The sequence below is a fragment of the Bombina bombina genome, chromosome 11 (assembly GCF_027579735.1).
Source record: "Bombina bombina isolate aBomBom1 chromosome 11, aBomBom1.pri, whole genome shotgun sequence".
In the NCBI taxonomy this organism is placed as follows: Eukaryota; Metazoa; Chordata; class Amphibia; order Anura; family Bombinatoridae; genus Bombina; species Bombina bombina.
In genome coordinates, this window is record NC_069509.1 from 62,320,164 (window position 1) to 62,332,334 (window position 12,171).

Below are 12,171 nucleotides of genomic sequence, written 5' to 3' on the forward strand. Positions count from 1 at the left end.
GAAACTTTGCGGGTAGATAGCAGCATCCGCTGCTTAATAAATCTACCCATATATGACTAATTTGTTCTTCTCTCTTGTTGTCTATAGTGCATTAAGTCTCTCCTACCCCGGCCCCTGAATCTCCCTATATCTAGGATATCTCCCTGGCGTTCTCACCTCCTCCAGGATTCTAAGTCTTTTCCTGAGCTTGCACAGGTAACTAGGATGCGCCATGTGCTTGCTGTTGCTATGGATGACACCAGCAGAGCTTTTACCAGCCACACAGATAGTGAAGAGCAGAAAGCAATGATTGATAGAAAGCGTGTATATGGGTGGGGCATGGGGGAATTATTGAATAGGCTAGCTGTGCTTATGATAATTAAGAATGAAAAAGGTGATTTTAGCGTTTGTTGGACCTGTGACTCCTCTGGTGTTTTTTTATGTGATCTGATACTTACAATGCACATCATATGGCTCTGTGCGGGGTTCCCAAAGCACGGTGCCCGTGGCCGGTGCCTCACTCGCCCCTTCCAAAGCGTGGGCCTGTTATCAAATGTTCCATTAGCTTAATTTTGTTACATAGTTTTTAGATCCTCAATAATGGACGGCTTTTATGTCATGATAGCAAAGCTGAATAGCATAATGTTGCATAAATGTTTTTAGTTTTGTATATATCAGACTATCACGCTAACTTTTTACTTTCAACTTGTAATACGAGCACAACCTGACGCATGCAAAACTTACTTCTAGTGAAGTTAAAGCGCTAGCTGAAGCACAAAATAGCGCTCCACTCATAATTTAGTCCATAGTCAGGTGTGGAAATGTCAGTATTGGGCTTTCAACCCTCTTACCCTAAATGCTCAGTTTCTTATATGACTTGTGTTATGTGAAAGCACTCTGTATTCCGACTTGAGAAATGAATGTAAAACAATGGTCCCAACTTCCGGACTTCAGGGGCTCTCTTTTTGTGCCACAAGTATGGCCCCTATCTAACTTTCATAATCCACTCCACCTGTTTGTTTCTCTTACATACCCTGGAAACTGCCCAAGGGCTAGCATCTCTGGTATACCAGTCTGTATTCTGTCAGGGTCTGGTGTTACCTTCTTCGCCTCAGGGGTATGTTTGCTCTGTACAGATGTGCCCCAGGTTATGGAGATATGACAATCACCAGTGTAAAACCCATCTATGGTGGATACAGACGGTTTCAGGAACATTATGTACCAAGGAGAAAACACTTGGATTGGGAAATAAATACGTTTAATATCATTGTCATGGTAGGCTTTCACAGAGCTCCAACTTTTTGCTGCAGCTCTGTAGCCCTCCCAACAGAAGTCCCCCAAAGCATAATTCTTAAGGCTTATAATTTGTTTCCCTGTTACATCTACGTATTCATTATTCTAGCAGCTTAAGTTATTTAAAATAAGCCACTTGAATGGAATGCTGTACAAAAGGAACCCAAAACCTGTTGAATTAAAAGATTTTGTGCTTCATCAAAGGGATTGGAATGGGTATTGAAATTATTACAGAATGAAGTGTGTTAACAATTTAATATTCCACTAAAAAGCTATTTTCCACAATTCTATGAAGCTATTAGATATAGTGACACAGATCATGTACACCTCTCTTTATTAGGGGCAGTATCTTGCTTGGTATTTTTGTTAAGGTGGGAAAAATACATAGTAACTGGCTAAGCAGAATATGGCCATATTGTGTGACTAATATCCTAATTTTAAAATAAAAGATTGGTGATTTTTGCAATTTTTGCTGCATTTAAAAAACCTTTTATTTATTTGCAAGTAGATGTGCACCTATACCCCCTGTTTTGTGGATATACAGATATAATATCTAGATAGATAGATACATAGATACTAGATAGATGATAGATAGATAGATAGATAGATAGATAATGATAGCTAAATAGATAGATGATTGATAGATAGATAGATACCAGATAGATCAATAGATAGATGAATAGATAGACAGATATATATATATATATATATATATAGAGAGAGAGAGAGAGAGAGAGAGAGAGATAGATTGATAGATAGATAGATAGATAGATAGATAGATAGATAGATAGATAGACAGATGTGGAGACCTCCAGACAGATCTCTATATAAAAAAAAACACTGATAGCAATACATTGCTCCACAGACAAAGTTTTCACCCCCCCCCCAAGGATATTTAAAAGTGTCCCTAAATCCCAACTATTGAATGTGAAGAGAATTATATCTGATCCAGTTGTCAGGCAACAGAGGCAAAATTGGTCTAACCAAATGAGGGGAAAATGTATCAGGAGAGGCTATGATCAGCAAGAACTTGCCACAGTTCTGGAAGAGATAGATACGGATCCTGTCAATTCTAGGGGGTGTAATTCACACATTAACATTTGTGAGCACATACAACATGATAAGTAATCACGTTTTTTAGGATAATCAGAAAAAAGAAAAAAATTGGTTCTTACTAAAAGACACATACCCACAAATAAAAGAGTTTAGTGAATTACCAAGAGCCGCATACAGAAAAGGACACAGTACAGGTAGGAGATTGGTACGTGCCCATCAAACCTTACAGCAAATTGATAGAAATAACAGGTTTTTGGTAAACAAAACACGAAGCATTTCCTTGTCTAAATTGTACCCAGTACAATAGTGTAATTAAAGGTATTAATTCACACCTATATACAGGTAAAAAATATAAGATCCCTGGGTAGTACACATATGATTCCACATAGGCCCATGTAGACTCATCTATGTAGGAGAGACCACCCAAAAGATAAAAGATTGTGTTTGCCAACACAAGTCCACCACTAGGAATGAGGGCACTGTCAGGGTACCAGGAACCAGACAGAGATGTGAAATGCTAAATGAATCACACTTTTATTAAAAAATAACAAAAAATGATAACAAGTTCAAAAGCCAAATGACAAGCCAGGAGTCAAAGCCAGAGTGGATAGTCAGATGAGCCAGGACAGGAACCAAAGCGAGTAGTCAGATGAGCCCGGGTCAGGAACATGAAGTCAGCGAAGTCAGGAACAAGCCAGGGATTAGGAACCAGAAGGGATGTCAAACAAGCCAGGTTATACACGGAGTCAAAGGAACTCACAGAGAAGTCAGAGACAACACAAGGGCAAAGGCAAACAGGACTGAGGCAGTTAAATAGGAAGTGATTATATCATTCTGGGACTACAACCTGTCTATCTCTGATAATGTTCTCCAGTTTGGCCATAAGAGGGAACCTGGGAACCTGGGAGTAGTGAGCATCGTTACACACTCTGCTACAGGCAAGGAGAAAACTCAGGTGAGTCTAAAATGGCAGCCAAGATAAAAAGCTGCAATTAACGAGTGAAGTTAGGGTGAAACCCTGACAGGTACGGCCCATCTACTTGTGCCAGCACATTTTTTGGAAATGGGCCACCAGACCAGTCAATTGAGATTTATGATATTGGATCAGGCACAGAGGAAACCAAAAGGAGGGGATATACATAAAGACCTTTTATTTAAGGAGGTAAAATGGATATGAAAACTTGATGCCATGTCACCTAAAGGCCTTAACAAAGAGTTATTTATTTAACTACATTTAATTAAGTTGATTTGAATGTTTCCACAATTTATAATTAACTGTATAATAATTTTAGGTTTCTTTACTGTGTGTAATTGTACCCTCTTCTTGATCAGGCTGATTTACTGCACTTGTTTCTCCAACATAGGTGTGTCCGGTCCACGGCGTCATCCTTACTTGTGGGATATTCTCCTCCCCAACAGGAAATGGCAAAGAGCCCAGCAAAGCTGGTCACATGATCCCTCCTAGGCTCCGCCTACCCCAGTCATTCTCTTTGCCGTTGTACAGGCAACATCTCCACGGAGATGGCTTAGAGTTTTTTAGTGTTTAACTGTAGTTTTTCATTATTCAATCAAGAGTTTGTTATTTTCAAATAGTGCTGGTACGTACTATTTACTCAGAAACAGAAAAGAGATGAAGAATTCTGTTTGTATGAGGAAAATGATTTTAGCAACCGTAACTAAAATCCATGGCTGTTCCACACAGGACTGTTGAGAGCAATTAACTTCAGTTGGGGGAACAGTGTGCAGTCTCTTACTGCTTGAGGTATGACACATTCTAACAAGACGATGTAATGCTGGAAGCTGTCATTTTCCCTATGGGATCCGGTAAGCCATGTTTATTACGATTGTAAATAAGGGCTTCACAAGGGCTTATTTAAACTGTAGACTTTTTCTGGGCTAAATCGATTGATTATTAACACATATTTAGCCTTGAGGAATCATTTTTTATGGGTATTTTGATATAATAATATCGGCAGGCACTGTTTTAGACACCTTATTCTTTAGGGGCTTTCCCAAAGCATAGGCAGAGTCTCATTTTCGCGCCGGTGTTGCGCACTTGTTTTTGAGAGGCATGGCATGCAGTCGCATGTGAGAGGAGCTCTGATACTTATAAAAGACTTCTGAAGGCGTCATTTGGTATCGTATTCCCCTTTGGGTTTGGTTGGGTCTCAGCAAAGCAGATACCAGGGACTGTAAAGGGGTTTAAAGCTTAAAACGGCTCCGGTTCCGTTATTTTAAGGGTTAAAGCTTCCAAAATTGGTGTGCAATATTTTCAAAGCTTTAAGACGCTGTGGTGAAAATTTGGTGAATTTTGAACAATTCCTTCATGTTTTTTCGCAATTGCAGTAATAAAGTGTGTTCAGTTTAAAATTTAAAGTGACAGTAACGGTTTTATTTTAAAACGTTTTTTGTACTTTCTGTTCAAGTTTATGCCTGTTTAACATGTCTGAACTACCAGATAGACTGTGTTCTGAATGTGGGGAAGCCAGAATTCCTATTCATTTAAATAAATGTGATTTATGTGATAATGACAATGATGCCCAAGATGATTCCTCAAGTGAGGGGAGTAAGCATGGTACTGCATCATTCCCTCCTTCGTCTACACGAGTCTTGCCCACTCAGGAGGCCCCTAGTACATCTAGCGCGCCAATACTCCTTACTATGCAACAATTAACGGCTGTAATGGATAATTCTGTCAAAAACATTTTAGCCAAAATGAACCCTTGTCAGCGTAAGCGTGGCTGCTCTGTTTTAGTTACTGAAGAGCATGACGACGCTGATATTAATATCTCTGAAGGGCCCCTAACCCAATCTGAGGGGGCCAGGGAGGTTTTGTCTGAGGGAGAAATTACTGATTTAGGGAACATTTCTCAGCAGGCTGAATCTGATGTGATTACATTTAAATTTAAATTGGAACATCTCCGCATTTTGCTTAAGGAGGTATTATCCACTCTGGATGATTGTGAAAATTTAGTCATCCCAGAGAAACTATGTAAAATGGACAAGTTCCTAGAGGTGCCGGGGCTCCCAGAAGCTTTTCCTATACCCAAGCGGGTGGCGGACATTGTTAATAAAGAATGGGAAAGGCCCGGTATTCCTTTCGTCCCTCCCCCCATATTTAAAAAATTGTTTCCTATGGTCGACCCCAGAAAGGACTTATGGCAGTCAGTCCCCAAGGTCGAGGGAGCGGTTTCTACTTTAAACAAACGCACCACTATTCCCATAGAGGATAGTTGTGCTTTCAAAGATCCTATGGATAAAAAATTAGAAGGTTTGCTTAAAAAGATGTTTGTTCAGCAGGGTTACCTTCTACAACCCATTTCATGCATTGTCCCTGTCACTACTGCCGCATATTTCTGGTTTGATGAACTGCTTAAGGTGCTCGATAGTGACTCTCCTCCTTATGAGGAGATTATGGACAGAATCAATGCTCTCAAATTGGCTAATTCTTTCACTCTAGACGCCTCTTTGCAATTGGCTAAGTTAGCGGCTAAGAACTCTGGGTTTGCTATTGTGGCGCGCAGAGCGCTTTGGTTGAAATCTTGGTCGGCTGATGCGTCGTCCAAGAACAAGCTACTAAACATTCCTTTCAAGGGGAAAACGTTGTTTGGTCCTGACTTGAAAGAGATTATCTCTGATATCACTGGGGGTAAGGGCCACGCCCTTCCTCAGGATCGGCCTTTCAAGGCAAAAAATAGACCTAATTTTCGTCCCTTTCGTAAAAACGGACCAGCCCAAGGTGCTACGTCCTCTAAGCAAGAGGGTAATACTTCTCAGGCCAAGCCAGCTTGGAGACCAATGCAAGGCTGGAACAAGGGAAAGCAGGCCAAGAAACCTGCCACTGCTACCAAGACAGCATGAAATATTGGCCCCCGATCCGGGACCGGATCTGGTGGGGGGCAGACTCTCTCTCTTCGCTCAGGCTTGGGCAAGAGATGTTCTGGATCCTTGGGCGCTAGAAATAGTCTCCCAGGGTTATCTTCTGGAATTCAAGGGACTTCCCCCAAGGGGGAGGTTCCACAGGTCGCAGTTGTCTTCAGACCACATAAAAAGACAGGCGTTCTTACATTGTGTAGAAGACCTGTTAAAAATGGGAGTGATTCATCCTGTTCCATTAAGAGAACAGGGGATGGGGTTCTACTCCAATCTGTTCATAGTTCCCAAAAAAGAGGGAACGTTCAGACCAATCCTAGATCTCAAGATCTTAAACAAATTTCTCAAGGTCCCATCGTTCAAGATGGAAACCATCCGAACTATCCTTCCTTCCATCCAGGAAGGTCAATTCATGACCACGGTGGATTTAAAGGATGCGTATCTACATATTCCTATCCACAAGGAACATCATCGGTTCCTAAGGTTTGCATTCCTGGACAAACATTACCAGTTCGTGGCGCTTCCTTTCGGATTAGCCACTGCTCCAAGGATTTTCACAAAGGTACTAGGGTCCCTTCTAGCGGTGCTAAGACCAAGGGGCATTGCAGTAGTACCTTACCTGGACGACATTCTGATTCAAGCGTCGTCCCTTCCTCAAGCAAAGGCTCACACGGACATTGTCCTGGCCTTTCTCAGATCTCACGGCTGGAAAGTGAACGTGGAAAAGAGTTCTCTATCCCCGTCAACAAGGGTTCCCTTCTTGGGAACAATTATAGACTCCTTAGAAATGAGGATCTTTCTAACAGAGGCCAGAAAAACAAAGCTTCTGGACTCTTGTCGGATACTTCATTCCGTTCCTCTTCCTTCCATAGCTCAGTGCATGGAAGTGATCGGGTTGATGGTGGCGGCGATGGACATAGTTCCTTTTGCGCGCATTCATCTAAGACCATTACAACTGTGCATGCTCAGTCAGTGGAATGGGGACTATACAGACTTGTCTCCGAAGATACAAGTAAATCAGAAGACCAGAGACTCACTCCGTTGGTGGCTGTCCCTGGACAATCTGTCTCAAGGGATGATGTTCCACAGACCAGAGTGGGTCATTGTCACGACCGACGCCAGTCTGATAGGCTGGGGCGCGGTCTGGGGATCCCTGAAAGCTCAGGGTCTTTGGTCTCGGGAAGAATCTCTTCTACCGATAAATATTCTGGAACTGAGAGCGATATTCAATGCTCTCCAGGCCTGGCCCCAGCTTGCGAGGACCAGGTTCATACGGTTTCAATCAGACAACATGACGACTGTTGCGTACATCAACCATCAGGGGGGAACAAGGAGTTCCCTAGCGATGGAAGAAGTAACCAAAATAATTCTTTGGGCGGAGTCTCACTCCTGCCACCTGTCTGCTATCCACATCCCAGGAGTGGAAAATTGGGAAGCGGATTTTCTGAGTCGGCGGACATTGCATCCGGGGGAGTGGGAACTCCATCCGGAAATCTTTGCCCAAGTCACTCACCTGTGGGGCATTCCAGACATGGATCTGATGGCCTCTCGTCAGAACTTCAAAGTTCCTTGCTACGGGGCCAGATCCAGGGATCCCAAGGCGGCTCTAGTGGATGCACTAGTGGCACCTTGGACCTTCAAACTAGCTTATGTGTTCCCGCCATTTCCTCTCATCCCCAGGCTGATAGCCAGGATCAAGCAGGAGAGGGCGTCGGTGATCTTGATAGCTCCTGCGTGGCCACGCAGGACTTGGTATGCAGATCTGGTGAATATGTCATCGGCTCCACCTTGGAAGCTACCTTTGAGACGAGACCTTCTTGTTCAGGGTCCGTTCGAACATCCGAATCTGGTTTCACTCCAGCTGACTGCTTGGAGATTGAACGCTTGATTTTATCGAAGCGAGGATTCTCAGATTCTGTTATCGATACTCTTGTTCAGGCCAGAAAGCCTGTGACTAGAAAGATTTACCACAAAATTTGGAAAAAATATATCTGTTGGTGTGAATCTAAAGGATTCCCTTGGGACAAGGTTAAGATTCCTAGGATTCTATCCTTCCTTCAAGAAGGATTGGAAAAAGGATTATCTGCAAGTTCCCTGAAGGGACAGATTTCTGCCTTGTCGGTATTACTTCACAAAAAGCTGGCAGCTGTGCCAGATGTTCAAGCCTTTGTGCAGGCTCTGGTTAGAATCAAGCCTGTTTACAAACCTTTGACTCCTCCTTGGAGTCTCAATTTAGTTCTTTCAGTTCTTCAGGGGGTTCCGTTTGAACCCTTACATTCCGTTGATATTAAGTTATTATCTTGGAAAGTTTTGTTTTTAGTTGCGATTTCTTCTGCCAGAAGAGTCTCAGAATTATCTGCTCTGCAGTGTTCTCCTCCTTATCTGGTGTTCCATGCAGATAAGGTGGTTTTACGTACTAAACCTGGTTTTCTTCCAAAAGTTGTTTCTAACAAAAACATTAACCAGGAGATTATCGTACCTTCTCTGTGTCCGAAACCAGTTTCAAAGAAGGAACGTTTGTTGCACAATTTGGATGTTGTTCGCGCTCTAAAATTCTATTTAGATGCTACAAAGGATTTTAGACAAACATCTTCCTTGTTTGTTGTTTATTCAGGTAAAAGGAGAGGTCAAAAAGCAACTTCTACCTCTCTCTCTTTTTGGATTAAAAGCATCATCAGATTGGCTTACGAGACTGCCGGACGGCAGCCTCCCGAAAGAATCACAGCTCATTCCACTAGGGCTGTGGCTTCCACATGGGCCTTCAAGAACGAGGCTTCTGTTGATCAGATATGTAGGGCAGCGACGTGGTCTTCACTGCACACTTTTACCAAATTTTACAAGTTTGATACTTTTGCTTCTTCTGAGGCTATTTTTGGGAGAAAGGTTTTGCAAGCCGTGGTGCCTTCCATTTAGGTGACCTGATTTGCTCCCTCCCTTCATCCGTGTCCTAAAGCTTTGGTATTGGTTCCCACAAGTAAGGATGACGCCGTGGACCGGACACACCTATGTTGGAGAAAACAGAATTTATGTTTACCTGATAAATTTCTTTCTCCACCGGTGTGCCCGGTCCACGGCCCGCCCTGGTTTTTTTAATCAGGTCTGATATTTTATTTTCTTTAACTACAGTCACCACGGTACCATATGGTTTCTCCTATGCAAATATTCCTCCTTAACGTCGGTCGAATGACTGGGGTAGGCGGAGCCTAGGAGGGATCATGTGACCAGCTTTGCTGGGCTCTTTGCCATTTCCTGTTGGGGAGGAGAATATCCCACAAGTAAGGATGACGCCGTGGACCGGACACACCGTTGGAGAAAGAAATTTATCAGGTAAACATAAATTCTGTTTTTTAATAGGGTTCATTTCTTCATGGCAGATTAGGATTGAATTGTGTAATATGTTCAAAGTGATGATGTAATTAATAGACACACCCTTCTGGCCTATGCTGATTGGACCCTTGTTTTTGGTAATGGTATATAATCATGCTGTGTGTTATTATATATTATCTTGAGAAAGGGGCAGGAGCCCCTAAACATTGCTCTTTTAATGAAGGTTCAGTTTTGTAGTGCTGTCTCACCTTCTGTGTTGAGGTGATAGATGATTGATAGATACATAAATATATAGATGATAGACTGATAGATAGATAGATAGATAGATAGATATTCAAGCAGAGAGTGGAGATACTTACAGAAGCAGTAGGAGACAACAGCATTTCTAATAGAAAGAGGAAAAAATAATCTTAAGAAGCTCAGAGTAGAAAGAGAAGAGATTGAATGAAGCTGTAAGAAGTGACAAATCGTTATCTGCTGCTCATAAGCATTAAGCATGAGGAAAAGCTGAGTTATACAACAGACACAACAGTGTTGAAGGAAATGCTGACAGAAGTCATGAATGTATGATCAGACTGTATTATTAGGCCTTCATTAAGTGAGAAACTAATGTAACAAGTTGACAGATTACTCCTCAATAAACTAAGTTTTATTAAAAGTGCCCCACCCTTTTAATTCCTGTTATTGTTAACAATTGTGTCCGGATTATAATATTTTTTTTGTTAGAATCTACCCAGTTGGAGTTCTACAAATGCACATTAAACAAGCTCTGTGATTTACCATTTTATAAATTAATACAAAATATATCCATTCATACTCTATGTGACTAACATGCACAGTATTTAATATACAATTAGTTTTTTTTATGTTATACTTGAGGTAGAACTAATATAGTGTACCTGTAATTATTTAACATTTTTTTAAAAGCTTTTTATTATTATTTACGTTGTTATGTACATAAGTAATCCATAAAAACATTTAATAATTATCTTTTGTGATGGCTTTGTTGAATCATAACTGTGCTTTTTTTTTAATTGTCTTTTCAGGTTTTAGAATGGCATATTCCACGTTTGATCAGGGACTTGTCAGTATTTCCGAACTGCACCCTAATCTTTCTCGCCCAGTGGGTATCAGTGACGCTGTTATCGTTCTCCGGTCCAGTGCTGTCCCGTCGTCACAGACAGCCTCATTGTCACGTTGTCACTGTGTTTCCCCACAGCGATAGCAACGCTTCTGTGATCACAATACTCTAATTGTTACTGATCTTTATTTACACTGCAGGGGATGAAAACTGATGCTGGTAATGCTGTCCAGGGCTGTGTCATGGTACCCAGGCTTTCAGTTGTTGACTAGCCAGCTCTTTGTTAAAGCATATGAGAGACCCTTTTGTAACTGCCTGATTGCATGCTGAATAGATAATTGCTAAGATTCAACAGAGTAAAATTCATAATGCAGCAAGGGGACGTCTGGTGTTTTCCTCTCTTGACAGCAAAATTTTAGCTGTTATAGCTGTCCCTAGTAATTTGCCTCACTGGGTGTGTGTAACAGAAACATTATCTCCCCCTTTGCCTATTTAATTTTTATTTTTTAGCCTTGTAAGCTTGTGTGATGTGGGAGTAGGCTTATCCCCACTGTGTGTTTCTGTCTCAAGCAATGAAAGTGCTCACCATAAATAAGGCCAGACACATTTTTCTTGAATGCCGCCATTTTTGTCACTGTTTTATGTCCTCTGACACTACTTTTATAGCAAAACACTAGTCTCAAAAAACATGAACGATAAGATCCAGAACAAAAATGAAAAACTTTAAAACTAATGAAACATTTAGGTAATTAATTATATTTGGGGATTATGTCCTTTATACAACATTCTTGTATTAATCTTACAATGGATCCTGTGATATTACAGTTTGTTTATTTATTTCCAAATCACATTTAATTAAAAACAAATAACATGCTGAAATAGAGTAAATTATGCATTTCTTACCCAAATTTAATATGACCATGTTTACATAGTTGCTGATAATGAATTATTGGTGGCTGCTACTTTTTAGCACTTAAGTCTCTTGAAAAAAATAGTATATTTCTCTTGTAAGGTGTATCCAGTCCACGGATCATCCATTACTTGTGGGATATTCTCATTCCCAACAGGAAGTTGCAAGAGGACACCCACAGCAGAGCTGTCTATATAGCTCCTCCCCTCACTACCATATCCAGTCATTCTCTTGCAACTCTCAACAAGCATGGAGGTAGTAAGAGATAAGTGGTGAAATGTAGCTGTTATTTTGCTTCAATCAAGAGTTTAATATTTTTAAATAGTACCGGAGTTGTGCTATTTTGTTCCAGGCAGAAAAAAAGAAGAATCTGCCTGTGTTTTCTATGATCTTAGCAGGTTGTAACTAAGATCCATTGCTGTTCTCACACATGACTGAAGAGAGCGATAACTTCAGCGGGGGAATGGCGTGCAGGTTATCCTGCTATGAGGTATGTACAGTTAATATTTTTCTAGAAGATGTGAAGGCTAGAAAATGCTGCTGATACCAAATTTATGTAAGGTAAGCCTGAATACAGTGATTTAATAACGACTGGTATCATGCTTACTTTCTGAGGTAATACTCTTTTATATTTACAATATAAAATGTTTGC

At 41.1% G+C, this 12,171-nt stretch overlaps 1 protein-coding gene across 1 annotated transcript in view; it reads left to right on the forward strand.

Moving 5' to 3' along the window:
• The first annotated feature begins 204 nt into the window (after positions 1-204).
• The window catches only part of MEIOB (meiosis specific with OB-fold), a 200,233-nt gene continuing 188,266 nt past the window's right edge, over positions 205-12,171 (forward strand). Inside the window, exons 1-2 of the mRNA XM_053694201.1 lie at positions 205-373; positions 10,575-10,655. Coding sequence (XP_053550176.1) covers positions 205-373; positions 10,575-10,655 — 250 coding nt within the window. The remainder of the gene's footprint in view (positions 374-10,574; positions 10,656-12,171) is intronic.